Source organism: Colobus angolensis, unplaced genomic scaffold, assembly GCF_000951035.1.
Source record: "Colobus angolensis palliatus isolate OR3802 unplaced genomic scaffold, Cang.pa_1.0 Scaffold232, whole genome shotgun sequence".
NCBI lineage: Eukaryota > Metazoa > Chordata > Mammalia > Primates > Cercopithecidae > Colobus > Colobus angolensis.
The window spans coordinates 4,039,878-4,057,250 of NW_012115511.1; the positions used below are offsets into that span (position 1 = coordinate 4,039,878).

The 17,373-nt window shown below is 39.6% G+C and overlaps 1 protein-coding gene across 1 annotated transcript in view; it reads left to right on the top strand.

Moving 5' to 3' along the window:
• VPS41 (vacuolar protein sorting 41 homolog (S. cerevisiae)) overlaps window positions 1–17,062 on the top strand; it is a 184,620-nt gene extending 167,558 nt beyond the window's left edge. Inside the window, exons 26-29 of the mRNA XM_011944508.1 lie at window positions 13,787–13,886; window positions 13,991–14,035; window positions 15,633–15,712; window positions 16,288–17,062. Coding sequence (XP_011799898.1) covers window positions 13,787–13,886; window positions 13,991–14,035; window positions 15,633–15,712; window positions 16,288–16,368 — 306 coding nt within the window. The 3' untranslated portion in view covers window positions 16,369–17,062. The remainder of the gene's footprint in view (window positions 1–13,786; window positions 13,887–13,990; window positions 14,036–15,632; window positions 15,713–16,287) is intronic.
• Window positions 17,063–17,373: the final 311 nt, after the last annotated feature.

Here is a 17,373-nt window from a genome sequence, read left to right on the forward strand (position 1 = left end):
AATGTTTTTCAGTAAGGTAATAATTTTCTTTGAAGCCATTCAGTAATCTGTTGCCTGAAAGCTGTTAAAATATTGGATTTTATTTAACCTTTTGTCTGTTTTCTAGAATAGTGCAACTTTATTATCCTTGTTAAATCAGAATTTGTGATAAGAGCAGTGGAACTCATTATTTTCATATAAATTATTATGCTAATTTCAAAGCATCTTAATCTTTTCCTTAAAAAGACTCTAGCAATTGCTATTTTTCAGGATGCTGGTAGCTTCTATAGAACTTGAATTAAAACATTTCCTTAAAAATTCAGACTGTTGGCCGGGCGCGGTGGCTCACGCCTGTAATCCCAGCACTTTGGGAGGCCGAGGCGGGTGGATCACGAGGTCAGGAGATCGAGACCATCCTGGCAAACACGGTGAAACCCCGTCTCTACTAAAAATACAAAAAAAAATTAGCTGGGTGTGGTGGCAGGCGCCTGTAGTCCCAGCTTCTTGGGAGACTGAGGCAGGAGAATGGTGTGAACCCAGGAGGTGGCGGAGCTTGCAGTGAGCGGAGATCGCGCCACTGCACTCCAGCCTGGGCGATAGAGCGAGACTCCATCTCAAAAAAAAAAAATTCAAACTGTTGTTCTTCCTCTAATTCACTTGAAAATGAGTTTTTGTTAATAATGGATGAAATTGCTTTCCTAGAAATAATTTTTGCAGGTAAAGCCAAAAGAAAAGGCTATTAGCTGAGGAGCATTATGATATGAGATCCATTGGGCCAGGATTCACCATGTAGGTTGCAAAGTAGGAGTCTGCCTGCACTCAGGGTAACTAACAGCCTTAGGTAAGAGGCATGGTGGAAAGGAGAAGATATTGCAGGAACATTGGTGACATCAAAAACAGATATAAGAGATGAAAGGGATGGCAGAGCTGCAGGGACAGGAGGTTGTGCCAGAGAGTGCGACGTCATTAATGTTTCTGAAGCGGAGTCATGGTGTATCCATGTTCAAAAAGTGGAATGATGGTAAAGGGCATTTGTGTAGAATTAGTAGAGAAACTGAGGCCACAGCCTTTCTGAGTCATCCTAATGGACATGAAGGCCAGGAGGAAGAAACGAGGTGCCCTAAGCCAGGCTCCAGCTTCTCATTGAAGAGTCCACAGGGGACAGTGGTATTAACTGGACAACACAACTTTAAAAGTGAAGAAGTTTAAAGATGGGAGTGGGGGTGGGAATGGGGGTGTGAGAGATCATGGAGACTTCACTCAGGAGAGCTTTGTGAGAAATTGGGTTCATGGGAGAGAAATTTGTATTCAGTTAAGCCAAAGAAGTAGATTACCTATTCCGCAAAAAGCTTAACGATATACAGGCATGTATTTCCAGTGGGATTTGGAGGTTTGCAGATGACCCAGGGGAAAGGTTATTGGAAGGAGAATGAGAAAGGCAAAAAGGAAATAAAAATGTGGGAATGGGTTAATAGGCAAAGAGAGGTGGGATGAGGAGCTGGCCTTTTATGGCCGCGCCCTGGAAATCCAGAAAGGTGACGTCCCTGCCTGGGGAAGTCACTAATTTAGAAAGTCAGAATTGGGCTTTGATGAAAGTGGTTTCAGTGTCAGACCTTATAAGCCTCTGAGTGTGAGTGAGCTTGATAATGACCTGTACTTCACTGGCCCTTACCAACCCCAAGCATGCCAGGATATGCTTTAGGTTTCAAATCCACATTTGATGAGAAGTCATTTAGGTGTCTCTGGACAACCCTCCCCCAAGGGAAGTAGTCAATAATTATCCCTCCGCCTTTCGCCAGTAGTGCAAGAAACTTGGCCTCCAGGTTAGAAGTTGTGCCTCTCTTTTCCCCTAGCCTCCACAATGACTGCAAAACCACATAGTGCATTCCTCTGTCTAGGTCATTCTTCCAGAGAACCAAGCTCATGGGCACCACTGTGGTCTCCGTGTTCATTCATTTTTAATAAATAAATTTGCATCGTTCTGAGTCAGCTGGAAATAAAAATGAAATTATTATTAGATGCAAAATGAATGCCTAACGTAAACATTTATACTAAAGAAGCTACTAAATCAGTATTTTTTCTTAACTAGAGCTTTTCCTTAAGATATGTAAGTATGTAGTTTGGTAATGTGTTAAGGAGGTTCAGAATTATTTAGCCAGTGGGTCCAAAAAGCTGTGGTTGCCTATGAATCCCCCAACCAAGGAGTGGCTTCTCAGAGGATGAGGGAGAGATGAACAGGGAAGGCAGCAGAGCCTGCGGAAACTGCTGCATCTGGAGTCCCCACTGGAGCTCAGGCATCTTGTTGGAGAATGCAAACAGAAAATGCTCTCCGGGGGCAGGTTGTTCAAAGAATTCCAGGCGTTATTTTTCACTCATAGATAAAGAGTTTAAAATATTTCTCTGCTCTTTTTACGTAATATATTAATGACCACTTAATGTGTTTCCTTTCTCTAGGCAATCTATTAAAGTTCACTGTAAAAATAAATCTATCCAGAGAGCGTTTTGCAATTTCCAGAAGGATTTCACATGCATGTTTTTATTTTATTCTTTTTTTTATTTTGTATTTCATTAAACTATGTTGTTTTTCACATACTCTCACCTAGTAAGTAAAAAATTAGCAACGCTATTCAATCTGAAAATTCGGGAGAGATTTTGCATGTTCATCAATTTCCAGGAATCTGGAACTGACCGTGTGTGTGATGGGGTTGGGTGGGACAGTAACCCCAGGGGATATCAAGAGCCATTCAGTAATGTAGGGATCTGTGGTCAGATGTTGGGGAAACATTCTCACAGGGTTTCTCAGCACCTTTTCTTGCTAGTATGTGTTGGAAATCTCTAAAGGGAGATTGACAATAGAGTATACAGCATTTAAAACTTACTTGGGCACTGCTTTGGGAGATCATTCATTAGCCAGTTGTTAATTGGAAGGTGGGTGAGAGAATGTTGTGGGAAAAACTTGAAATGAGTAACTCTTCTGCTTTTGGTTTCACGTTTTCTAAAATGTAACAGCTTTCTTCAACTGAAGGTTAGCATCATTAGGTTTGTTAGATGCCTATGACATGACATAGTTTAAGGAAATAGTATAATCAACTACATTAGCAGTATTTAATTTCTTTAACTTTCTGTGTTTTTATACCTAGCTACCTTGTTAGTGTAATCACTGCACAAATGTTAAAAGCTTTATGAAGTCAGTAAGATGCAAGTAGCAGGTATTGCACGTCATAAACTTTAAATGTTTCTAGGCCTGATTTCAAGGACAAATAGCACTTACTTTGATATAACTTATTTCCAAAACAATATGGTATCAATGATACTTCAGTTTTTACGTGCACTGACCAGTTTCCAAATGAGTTTATGCTATAAATTTCTAATGTTTTATATTTTCTATTTTTAAAACATTACAAATGTAGCATTTATTTATTTAGTATTTATATCCATTTTTGTAGTTGGAGGCTTTTTTCCCTTAAGAATTTCAGCATCTTTGTTCTTAAACACTTTTCTTGACGGTTTTATTTGACAAACATTTCGTCTTCACAACAGTTCTGTAGGAACTATCATCTTTGTTTTACAGATGAAAAGACTGACTCTCAGAAAAGTTAAATCATTTGCCAGTCTGGGAAGGTGATGAACTGGGTTTGAACACAGATCCTCTGACTAAATCTCATGCCTTTTTTAAATCCATGTCTACATTACTTTTTATAGCCAAAAGTCATCTCTAAAAAATCTGCTAATTAGAGTGGGGTCTTAGGATTTTTCATTATGGATAACACCTCTTGGGAAAAGAATATAGCAAGCATGTTTTAAGTTACTTCTAAGGAGGTGTCATGGTGCAGTGGCAATCTCACCAGGCTAAGCCTCCTGAGTCCCTGGTGTGAGTCTAACCCATAAGTAAAGTAGCAGATGATCCTGAACAAGTCACTGCACATCCCTGGACCTCTGTTTTTCCTAGAAAAATAAAAGGGAGCAGGGGCTAGATTAAACGTCGATCTTAGATACTTTAGGGGCTGCAGACATTCCTAAGGCTAACTGGAGCTAAGGCATTAGGTACAAAGCTGAATTGCCTTTAGCCAACACCTACCTAGTTAGGTTTCTCTACATTTCTCTCTGGAGCAGGATGTTCAGCTTTGGACACTGGTTTGGGTCTCCTGATTACAAAAATTTCGAAGATCACTACAGAAACCTGTGACTTAGCCTTTACAAGATGGACACAACACTCAGGAGTCTCCACTGTGATGGAAACTCCTCTGGACTTGTGTTATGTGGTGATCGACCCCCGTATTTGTATCCTTTTATACTTGGCAGAATCATGCCACATGGTTCTCCCAGCAGGCCCTCGCCCCTGCTCTGCAGATGAGAAGGTTGAGGCCAGAAGATGTTGCGTGATTTGCCTATGTCATGCAGTAGAACCAGGATTCCAAGCCTCTGCCTCCTGCCATTTGGCAGTTTTATGTTTTCTTTTCATGGGTAATGCTGTGAAGTTTTGTTTTTATTTTTTATTTTTATTTTTATTTTTTGAGATGGAGTCTTGCTCTGTCGCCAGGCTGGAGTGCAGTGGCATGATCTCGGCTCGCTGTAACCTCCACCTTCCGGGTTCAAACGATTCTCCTGCATCAGCCTCCCGAGTAGCTGGGATTACAGGCACGTGCCACCATGTCCAGCTAATTTTTGTGTTTTTAGTACAGACAGTTTATCCATGTTGGTCAGGATAGTCTTCATCTCCTGACCTCATGATCTGCCCGCCTCGGCCTCGCAAAGTGCTGGGATGACAGGCGTGAGCCACCGCACCCAGGCTGTTTTTGTGTTATTTTTTTAAAGATAGATAATTATCTCCCCAGCTACCAATCTAAGAGAAGCATTGCCCGACTTCCTTTTCCACCAACTTTCAAAAGTGGTGTGAATGTGGAATCTCTGCATATTGAAAATAAGGTCAACTCACCTGATGAGGGAGGGAAAATCCACCCTGTACTGTTCTTTTTCTTGAGATAGAAGCTTTGTAGATGAGATTTTCCACTCGCTATAATTAGGTGTAACTGTTTGTAAATGCTTTTGTTTTTAATCCGTCTGTAAGACAAATATGTGCCAAAACTTTTTGGTGCTCATGCTTTCAGTTTTACAATTATGATTTTCATCCTCCTTTCTATTCTAGCAGTGTCTGTGAAGTTCTGTGTGCATGCCTAGTGGTACTTCGTTTATGTTATCTCTGGATAAAAAATGGACTATCTACATAGTGCTGTTGTGTGTCCTTCCACATCATATCCTGTGTATCTCTCTCTGCTGGGCCCATTTAGTCTCTGGAGATGCATTCATTGTACTGGCAGTTTATACCAGAGTCACATACAGAATTGGTATGGAAGACAAATAGGCAACTGTTGTCTTTTAAAGAGCAATGGACATGGTATTTGCAGACCTGGGCTCCAGTTCTGGCTTTGCCATTAACAAGCCTGTTGAGACTTTGGTAAGGCACTTCAGCTTTCTGGAGCTCGGTTTCCCAATTAGATTAAGCCAGTGTTTGTGAAGCCTGGCTGCACACCAGAATCATCTGGATTCTTGTATACATTACATAGTTTGAGGCACCCAGCCCAGATCTGCTGAAGAAGACTCTCTTGGGAAGGACTAGGGAACATGTCCTTAAACCACCTTGGTATTTCTTACTCACCTAGTCTGGCACTAGTCTGGGTATTGAAATTTTAGAACCTTGAAATTAGATGATCTCTAAAATATTTTTTGTTTCTAAAGTTCTTAACAGAGGCATTTTATAAATATGTCTTTACATATTGAATACAGCTGCATATTTAATGTTAACCTAATATTTTAATGTAAGTCTTAATATTTATTTTGGGATCTAATAAAGCAGCTTAGATTTTTAGGTATAATTGGGGTTTATTTTTCACAGTTTTTTCTTTTGCCTCAAAAATGACATTTATTTAAAGAAAAAAAAATGACAAATTGTCCATCCCTTGGCTCCCTTCCCTCCCCTGCCCTGTTCCTCCCAACTGCCCCTTGGATTGAACCCTGGCTGGGGCTGGGTAGCAGGACAGCCCCTCTCAGATGAAGTCAGCAACACTGATGGGCGTCTCCTTAACAGAGGGGCTGTCAGAGGCCTTAGTGTCTCACGGAATAGTTGTTTTCAAAATGCCATATACTTGATGACTTATAAACGTATTTATTCAAATATGTGAGTACCTCCTGTGTCAGACAGAATGTTATGTGCTAACAGGGCCTCCACATGTGGTCTCATAGACCTGGAGATGTGCGAGACGCAGCCCTTTGTTCATGCAGCTCATGATCTGAATTATTGTTTCTGGGAGAAGTAAAATGCCTTAACACTTCTGTTTTGTTAAACTACGTGCACTATGCGTACAGACACAGACACGCACACATACCATATACACATGTACACACACATACCTCATGCGAACTGGTAAATTGATTCCAGACATCTCCATGCCTTCCAAAGTTATTTTTCTAAATTTACATTTGCTGCAGTCCCATAGTCCTTTATTTCCCATATCTCTACTTTGCAATCCAAATGGGGTAAGAGGAAATAACGCTTCTTTCTTACTAACCTTTTTTTGGGCCTACATGGGTTTCTTTTTGACTCTCAGTATATAAGCTCCTAATTTTCTTCTATGAGAGAGTTTTTGAATTTGTAAGTTCATGAAATAAACTTTTAAGACTAAATGAGATTTGTTGTTTTCCTTTTGATATTGTTTCAGTTTTGCCTTATCACAGCTTTTAGGTGACATAGGTGGCCTGTGACAACGAGGTGTAGCTTTTAAAATTAATTTGGTACATCCATACTTTGTGCTATTAGAAATTTAAATACAATTGTGTTTATAAGATTGTTTCTGAACTCCAGCATAAGACCTTAGGATCTCTTTCCCTTCGTATTTCTCTGCAACTCATTATCTTTATAAGAATCCCAGCCAAAAGCAAAGCTTTTTCAAGAAGAATTCAAGTCCCATAGCATTGTGACCTAAAAGAAGGATTAGAAATGAGGGGAAAAGTTTCTCAGTCTAACCCCGTGTCATACTGGGGGCTTTTCAAACCAGGTAGCTATCTGTCATTTGCAGTTCTAATGACAAGCATTGCAGTATGAACAAGGCAATGTCAGCAAAATGTTTAGTGTTCGAAGAATCTTTTAAAAGAAAAATTTCAGAATTTTTATTTTACTTATTTTATTTTATTGTGAATTTTTATACTTGTAATAAGTAATTATTACAAAGGTAGTAATTATAAAATGTGTAAGTTTATATTATTTTATTACACATTTTTATTTGGCGACTTCTGATGGCATTTCTCCCATGGCCGCCGTTTCTAATGAACCATAACAACTTTGCTGATATACAGTTTTTTTATTGCTTTATAAAACCTCTATGGGTCTGGTGTTTTGCTTTTGGTTGGGATTATTATCACTGATGACTAACTGCAGAGAAATAAGGAGAAAAGGGGAAGATAAGGCAAATCTAAGTTGTCATGTTGGTTTTCAACAGTTGTAAATTCATTCTTATTTAAATTTACAGTAGCACAAAATATAATATGTAACAGATTGTTTATAGATAGAAGCCATAGCTGGTTGACTTCAAAATGATGAAAAGGAAAGAATAAAGGTCTTGTTGATAAAATATTTAATTTAGAAAAACTTAGAACTATGGAAGGAAACAAAGTCATATTAAGAAAACAAGAATTCTGGAGTAGGATGTAAGAAGAAATTGACCCCTAGATTTGAATAATCTTGGAAAAATACAGGAAAGTCCCGTAAGGAAAATAAATCTCTGAAAATTAGTATTGTACTTTCTAAGCTATACCTACAAGTATTTTTTGAGATGAGAATTAATACTATTATGAAGTTGAGGAAAGAAAAGCCTGGTGTATCCTCAGTGAAATTCTTTTTGTTTCGTTTTGAGACAGGGCCTTACTTTGTTGCCCAGGTTGGAGCATGGCAGTGGTGCAGTCACAGCCCAGTGTAGCCTTGACCTCCCAGGCTCAAGCGATCCTTTCACCTCAACCTCTGGAGTAGTTGGAACTACAGGCATGTGCCAGTATGCCTGGCTAATTTTTTTTATTTTAATTTTTTGCTGAGACAGGATCTCACTATGTTGCCCAGGTTGGTCTTGAACTCCTGGTCTCAAGAGATCCTCCTATCTCAGCCTCTCAAAGTGCTAGGATTATATGTGTGAGCTACACCCATCCGATTGTCAGTGATATTCTAATAAGAGATATAGATTACAAAGCAAAGGTTAATAATGGTGCTGTTTAATTTACCAAGTAGAGATATTTCATAGAAAAGATGTTTCACACTAGTTTTAAGTTCTGAAAGTGATATCAGAGGCTGTCCAACACAGAGAATAAGAAACCAGGGTCAAACAGGAGGAAACAGGTGAGAAATTTTTAGTGGGTTAAAAATGATTGATCTTTGAAAGGCCAGTTAGGCATACTTTGGAAAACAAAAACTACTTTTGGTGGGGAGGAGGACATATCTTCAAAACTGCATGCTTATAAGCTTCTGTAGTCTATAAACATTCAGGAAACATCACAAAATGTATTTGCAAATTCCGTAAAGTTTGAGAAAAAGGCACGGAGAAACAATCAGCATAACCATAAAAAACAAAATCCATGCAGACTAAGTTTTCAACACCTAAAGTAAGCAAAGAATACAAGTTTATATCAATATCTTTGAAAACTCAGAAGAACTGAACTATTTTCTAGGAAAATAATAAGTTATAAAAGTTACTCAAGCAAATAGAATAAACCTGTAGTCATTAACTAAATTGGCAGTCAAAATGTATAGCTACAATAAAGGCACTTATTCCTTTAGTGCCTATAGACAGTTTTAGAGACAAGTTTTATCAATCCTTTTAAAAAATAGGTGGCTGGATGTGGTGGTTCATGCCTGTAATCTCGTCACTTTGGGAATCTGAAGCAGATGGCTTGAGCTCAGGAGTTTGAGATAAGCCTGAGCAACGTGGTGAAACCCTGTCTCTACTAAAAATACATAAGTTGGCTGGGTGTTATGGCTCATGCCTGTGGTCCCAGCTACATGGGAGGCTGAGGCAGGAGGATCACTTAAGCCCAGGAGGTCAAGGCTGCAGTGAGTTCTAATCATGCCACTGTACTCCAGCTGGGTGCAGAGCAAGACTGTGTCAAAAAAAAAATTAATTAAAAATAATAAAACTAAATAAAAACAGGCAATGTCTGTTTTACGTTTACTTTTCTGGATAATAGAATGGAAAAGTTCCTCAGTTCCTTATGGGATGCTAGTGGAACCCTAATACCAGCATTACGTGAGGGCAATATGGGAAAATTATAGCCCTATCTTTTGTTTTAAACACAAATGCAAAAATAATACATAAATCAATAGCAAATTGAACTTGACCATTTATTCAATTGTTAAAAGTACATCCATATCATAAATGTTATTAATTCTCCTTAAAATAATCATCTGTATGTTCAATAAAATTTTAATCAAAATCTCCAAAGAATTTTTCATGGAAATTGATAAACTGGTCCTAAAATTTACATAAAAATTAAGAGTAAGATTATTATTCAAGAGGGAAGGTATTTTTATTAGATATCCAACTTAATATGTGGGAGTATAAAATGGCATATAACCACTTTGGAAAACCATTTGACATTTACTTGAAAAATTAAACATACACCTACTCCATGACCCAGGAATTTCACTCCTATGTGTTTACTCAAGAGATGAAAATCAGTTCCATAAAAAGATCTGTACAAGAATGTCCTTTGGATTTCCTTAGTAGCCCTAAACTGGACATAACCTCAACATGCATCAACAGGAGAGTGTACCTCAGGGTTGTTGCCTCTTGGTGACAAAGTAGATGCCGTATCAGTAGGCTTTACAGCCACACTCCATATAGCACATGCAGGAAGCAAGGGTTTTTTTCCTAATGAGGCTTTACTTTTTTATTTGAAAGGGCCACTTTCCCAGGCTTGATGTTTATCTTGTTGACCTATGTTACATGATCTGTGTATCTATGCTACAGGAGCCCCAGCCAGCTGTATATTTCAGTTGGACACACCCTAAACTAAGTTGGAGTTGTGTTTGAAAAGAAGGAGCAGGAATGGTAGAGGGCAAGAAAGTGTCAACTGTGTTTGTAATACTTTATTTTCTGGAATGAGATCTGAAGCGTGGGAAAATATTAACATTTGTTAAATCTAGGTGGTAGGGACTTACTTGGGTCTCTTTTTTCGTTTCAGTTTTTTTTTAGTATTTCATATTTTAAAAAGAAAAATAGCACAAAGTAATGAAAGATAGTGCTCAGAGCAAGAGCAGCAGTGATCGGTGCCATTCTGGTCATTGAAACCTGAATAACAGAAGAGAGTGCATGTGCCCTAAATATGTGAAGAACATCACATTAGCAAGTTAGAAGGGAGATGGGGAAGGTGATGATAGGCTGTGGCTGGGAAGATAGGCTGGGTAAGATGACCTTGAAACATGGCAGTGATCCAGAATCATGAGTGTGAAGGTCAAAAAGGGGTGAGGATGATCTGCTTACGCCAACTGCTGTGGCATCTGACTTTCGGCCATCAGCGTCTTTATAAAAAAGACACTCATGGGAAATTCCAAACATGAACTTTTGAGGGTGAAATGAATGTGAACAACAGCACATTTTTCATGAGTCACTGGTGGAGTTGCTACTAGAAATCCATAGTCAACATAATGCCTTGTCATACATCTGATGTTGAAAGCAATACATGTAGATTGTAATACATTATAATCTTGTACTGTCTTCTTTCACTTATCACCTTTAATTGCCGTCAAATTATTACAGATGTTATAGAATAAGTGATTACATTCTATAGAGGATAGTCTCATATTTTGAAATACCTGCCTGGGATCATATAAATGAAACTTAAAATGTTTTCCTGTTTTTCTGATTTGGAGCCTTGGATTTTGACCAAATGAAGTAGTAAATAGCAGTAAGCTGTATTTATGTACTTTCCCCTCTCCTGGCTGTTTGCCTCTGAATAATGAATTTTCCTAGAAAACGCTTTCTGCAGGCAAACAGATTGTACCTGTTTAGAAAAATGTAATCCTGCTGAAGAGATGGTTCCTTCCTGGTTTGCATGTCTTACTGTTTTCCTTTTTAGCTTGCAGACACAGTGGCCTCTGTCTAGACTGCTGCCTCTGCCCTTCTCTTATATTATTCATGCCATGGACCTGGAGCACCCACTGAGAGTCAGAGCCCTTTTTTTTTTTTTTTAATTATTTTATCTGAGATGTTGTGGTTGAAACCATTACTCTTTGTTTTTTATTTTTTGTCTTCAAGGCTAAGCAGCTTTATATGTTTGCTTTTAAATTTACTTAAAGTTTTCCTGACATCAATATTTCTTAGCTATCTTTCTTACTGTATTGGTTATTTTTCTCTTCTACCTGTATGTTTTAATACAGTCTGTTAAAATTTTAATGTGTGTGTTTTGTTTTGTTTTGTTTTTGTTTTTTTGAGATGTAGTATCACTCTGTCACCCAGGCTGGAGTGCAGTGACCGGATCTCAGCTCACTGCAAGCTCCGCCTCCCAGGTTTACACCATTCTCTTGCCTCAGCCTCCCGAGTAGCTGGGACTACAGGCGCCCGCCACCTCGCCCGGCTCGTTTTTTGTTTTTTTTTTTTAGTAGAGACGGGGTTTCACCGTTTAGCCAGGATGGTCTCGATCTCCTGACCTCGTGATCCGCCCGTCTCGGCCTCCCAAAGTGCTGGGATTACAAGTAATGTGTTTTTTTAAAAACATCCAGAAAACAGCACTTTGGGAGGCCGAGACGGGCGGATCACGAGGTCAGGAGATCGAGACCATCCTGGCTAACCCGGTGAAATCCCCTCTCTACTAAAAAATACAAAAAAAAAAAACTAGCCGGGTGAGGTGGTGGGCGCCTGTAGTCCCAGCTACTCGGGAGGCTGAGACAAGAGAATGGCGTGAACCTGGGAGACGGAGCTTTCAGTGAGCCGAGATCGCGCCACTGCACCTCCAGCCTGGGCAGCAGAGCGAGACTCCATCTCAAAAAAAAAAAAAATCCAAAAACATTTGATTCCTGGTAGAATTTTAAACAAGAAAACTTCATAGGCAGTTTCTCAATTAATGTAGGAATACTAAAGTCATGTAATCTTGTTCATCAGTACTAGAAATGGCAGACATAGAACTTGAATCTAGACATTAGTTTTGTTTTCCTGAATATTAATTTGTCTTTGTATAATTAGGGGGAAATGGCTTTTGGCGGGATTCACCCAAAGCCAGTGCTCTTTGGGATTTTCAGAGGAACACGTGGACCACTAAGGATAGAGGGCTGTGGTGGGCTGCTCCTTTACTTTTCTTCCCCAGTGGCATGAATTTAAAACTTATGAAAGCGAAATGCCCATGTAGGTTGTCGAGTCGAGAGTAACTTCAGTATGAAGAAAGCCAGAGTGCCCCCTCTAAACAGCAGAACTTGCCACTGAAAGCACATGCTTCTCAGCCTCGGAGCTGCACTGTGGTGAGACAGCGCTATCTGTTATGTGAATTTCTATGATGTGACGTGTGTTACTGCACATAACCACGTATGATAAGACACATAGGCCCCAAAGGGAGAAGCCACAGGCACAGCCCCTGAGCGTCTCTGTCCATCAGGCCTTGAATTTCTCCCTCTGAAAAAGCAGCAACAGGTTCTGGTTAAAAAATAATAATAATAAAATATAAAATGACATCTGGCTTATGTGCACCTCCTGGGCCTCTCTCAGTTTCCTACTAATAACGTAAGAAAACCCAGCAAAGGGTGGAAGCTCACACTCTGCCCCACAGAATGGGCATGAAAGGTAAAGTGTTGCCTGCCCCTGCTGTGTCTCCACCTAAAAGCAGGGGAGAATCTTGGACTCCATCATGCCTCCAGTTCTGAAATACAAGCTTGGTACCAGCCAAGCGGAGGGCATCATCCTCCACTGTGTGCTTCTGACTTCTGAGGCTGCCAAAGCATTGTGATATCTCTTGTCGTTCTCCAGGCAGGAAGGGGGGAAATAGTAAAAAGCCTACAGAGGAATAAGAAAAATATGTAAAGAAACAAAAGCTGTAATGCTGGGGTGAAGAATAAGAAAATGACTCTTGTGACATAATATTTGTATCCATGGTTTTTTTTCAATTGTCAGCCCTCCCAGGAGTCACCAAATTTGAAGGTTATTATAGTCAGTTAATACCACACACACACACACACACACCACATTCATAGCACTATGCTGAATGGTTTGGATTGGATTTGGAAAGAAAAAGGTTGCAGCCTGGAGGGGATTTAGGACAGAGATTGTATCTGTTTAGTTTATTATCTGTACCCAGTACCCTGTACGTGATAGGGACCCAGTACTTATTTGTGCAGTAAATAGATGAATTTATGAAGTAAATGGATGATTTTGGAATAACAGGTTTTCATTCTGGTTAAAGATCTGAAGAATGGAATGAGCACATGATGTAGAAGGCAAACTCTGCCCAAGAGAATCTGTATAAGGAAGCCCTCTAATAATAGGGTTAGTTAATACAGGACCTTCTTTGCCAGACTTGGAATGTATGTTTGATTATACACATGCTACAGGAGCCAGTGTATGGTTGGAAGAAACGATGCACAGTGTAATGAGTGGATCCTGGCTGGCCAGGTCAGCCTGACAGTGGTTTGGCGGGAAGAGGGTACTGAGGGCAAGAGAATCAGTGAGTGCCCCTTTAGAGTATTTCAAGCATGCCAGCTTTTGGAATCCCCAGTACAGTGTCCCTTCACCCCTCAGATTTGAGTCTGTTTAAGATGGCTTTTCTTTTAAAATGTGTGCATTAGATTCTGCTTCGTGAAGGTTGCAAGAAGATTCTCGTAGCTGACTCTTTGTCCTTGCTGAAGAAAATGCACCGAACTCAAATGAAAGGTGTTCTTGTTGATGGTGGGTAAAATTGAAATAATCATATGGGCTACATGCCCTGCTTTCAGAAACAGCCAAGCAGGTATAAACAGGGCATAATCCAAAGTGTGTGTGCTTTCTTACAGAGGAGAACATCTGTGAGTCGTGCCTTTCCCCTATTCTTCCATCAGGTAAGAAGGTTTTCCCAAAAACTTTCCCAAATATGTATTTTAATGATGAGTGGAATCAAAATTTTGGAATTAGCCAACTACCGTTTATAAAAAATGTATAACTTTCAGAATAACCCAGTGGAGAGAAGTGTTGTGACTCACATCCCGCTCAGTGGAATGCTGGTGTTGCCATTGCTTAGAGCTGAGGTTCTCAAGCTGTAGGGTGAGTCAGCATCACCCACCAGGCTTGTTGGAACCCAGATCGCTGGCCCAGTCAGTCTCCCTAGAGTCTCTGGTTTCAAACTTCCAGGGCAGGAACTGAGAAATCTAACAAGTTCCCAGGTAATGTTGATGCCACTGATTCGGGGGCCCTTCTTTTAGAACTGTAATGTAGCATAAAACAAAATGAAAATTAACCATCAGCATTTAAATTTCAAGGTAAGAGAACCATGTATGTGTCTGGGAAAAAAAATTTATAGGTAGCATTCTCTTTTCTTTAATCCTTTTCTCTGCTATATGGTTCTACATGCCCAAGTTATCTCACATTTCAATGGAAACATACATAATACCTGCCATCTAATTGGAACTGCCAGTCTTTAAAAGACATAAGCATTTGTTTATTTCTAGTTCTTAGCAGATATATATATATATATATATATATATCTTTATCTGTAATGAAAAGCACCTTCTTAAGGTTCATTATGACATAAGAAGAAATTTGCATAATTCGAAAGCAGAAACTAACAAAGCATTGTCAGGATGCTAACAAATGCTTTTCAAATATAAGTTCAGCGTAACAAAGTACCAAAAGACCTAGTTGACCTCATATTCACTTAGCATTAAAGGATTATTTCATGGGTCAGCGCATGAGAAGTTTTTCTACTTAGGTTCTTTTCTAGAGGAATTAGATTTGGATGTTGAAGTGTGAATTAGATTTGGATGTTTAAGTGCTTCTGTTGAAAACTGCAGTGGGCTCAGTTGAAGAAGTGAGCTTCCGTAGCGTTTCAGGCAGTGTTGCAGCAGAAAGGAACCACATACATTCCCACTCTACAGTTAGATTTAATTCCAAATTTAATCGCTGATGACACTAAATCTTACCAAGAAAAAGCTGGCCACACAGAGCAGAAACAGATGAAGGGATTTGCCCAAACAGAAGTGCAGTAAAATGCAAGGTCACAGCCTGGGCTTGTAACCCAGGTCTGCCTCTGAAGTCAGTGTGTGGTCTTGGCAAAGGTAGCAGGTGGACGGGGAAAGCATTTTTATGAAGCCACAGACTCGACTTCAGCTGTGGTGGATAATGATTATAGGGGTTGGGGCATGTTGGCACATACACATGCTGGTTTTCAAAATAAAGGTTACTGCAGTTGTCCTCAGTGTAGTCTTGGTAACTGACACAGAGGCTAAGCAAGTAACCTGTGATTCACATAGCAACATGATTATAATACCTGTTTTGTGTCTGATCATACCACCCCTCAGGAATGCTTTTGTAAATAAGCCACTCTCCAAAGGCAGCTTATTGCTGAAAATTAAACAGCAACTGGACTTTCAGTCGGGATTGGTTTAAAATGATCTTGCTTGTTGCATTGAGTTCTTCTCCTTTCTCTGCCCTCCTCACCAGATGCAGCTAAGCCCTTCAGCGTGGTGGTCTTCCATTGCCGGCACATGTTCCACAAGGAGTGCCTGCCCATGCCCAGCATGGTGAGTTGGCAGCTTGGTACCTATCAACAAGAGGAAAATTAACACACTTAGAGGAATGTGCTTGAAACACAACCCATCATCCTTATGGCTGTATGGGTTAAAAAAATATAGAGAGATTCATATCACTTAACAAAAATTAATCTAGTTTTTAAATGTAAAAATATTTAGAAATGTTTTGTATACTATAGTAAGTATAAAAGCATACCCATTTGAAGGAATTCATTCAGGCCAAATTGACAGCTGTCGTGCTTGAAGAGATGAGCAACAACAGTAGAGAACCATTGTGTATCTTATGTGTTTTCCAGCCTGATTTGTGTTCCATGATGCTATCGTGTTTTTAGTGTCGTGTTCCCCCAAGTCACATTAGACTTATTCTGCTGTTGGGTGTCCTTTGAGTCGCAGAGTAACAGCTGATCTAGACTGAATCCTATGTTAACCAGAAATAAACTCCAGAAAAAGGAGTGACATTTTATTACTTCCTCTCCACCCCCTGACTAATGTTACCATAGTATTTCTGAATATGAGAGTAGAAAAAGATCATTTTTTAAATCTGTGTTTTTAAATTGCATTTTTAGAACTCTGCTGCACAGTTCTGCAACATCTGCAGTGCTAAGAACCGTGGACCAGGAAGTGCAATTTTGGAGATGAAAAAATAGCTCATTTCTGCTTGTCAGTCTCCTCGTCACCACTCTTTTTGAGACTGTCTTTGCAACAACAAAAGCATTTGTTGACACTCGTGCTGTTAAGAGATTTGTTTATGTTTATTTTATGCTCAAAAACAGTTTCTTCATCTATTCCTGTACTAACGGTTTCTCTTTGCAGTTGACAGAGAATTTGGGGCTCTCTTCATGCCTTGAAATTTTGGGGTCCATAGTCCATATTTTGTTATTTATTTGTTTGGCTCATTCTTTATATAGTAATGGAAACATAAGTCTAGGAGTTAGAAATGAATTTTTTGAACCTTAGTAAAATTATTTAACCATAAAGTGGACTACTGAGAATTCTCCCAGCTGCCTGAAAGTGTCGCCAACTGTGATTATCCTGCAAGCTACTACCTGCAACCTGGATCTTGTTTCCATGTGCTCTGCTGGCTACCATTCTTGCATTCTGGGTTTGACTTTTTTCTATGTCATCATCTATGGTTATCCTCTAAATAGGCATTTAATGAAACATTGTACAAATTGTCACTCATTTGGTGACATCTGGGAATAACATTAGCAGGCTGATGTCCTCCACCATTATGTTTACTAATCACATGTTCTGTGTGCTCTGATGACTGGCAGATTATCCGGCCATGGCAGACACTCAGTGTTTGTTGACTGAATAAATGTTAGCTCTTCTCATTGTGAAGGACTCACTTTTACTGGGATGAACAAATGCAATTAAGAATTCTGGCACCCTTGTAAGGAAGAAAAGAGAGTTCAACACCTTCGAATCTGAGCGCTTGTGGCCAGGATTTGCCAGGAGGGAGGAAACCAGTGACCCTGAAAACTGAGGGTGTCTCAGGAGCAGTGGGACAACCTGATGCTGAAGGATGGGCTAATGATGTTTCCTCTTGCCTTCTCTGGTGCCTCCATTGCCCTCATGGAACAGAGCATATCATAGAGGGAGAAAAGTCAAACTTGTAATTGTGTCTTACAGTTATTGGCTTCATCTTCCTT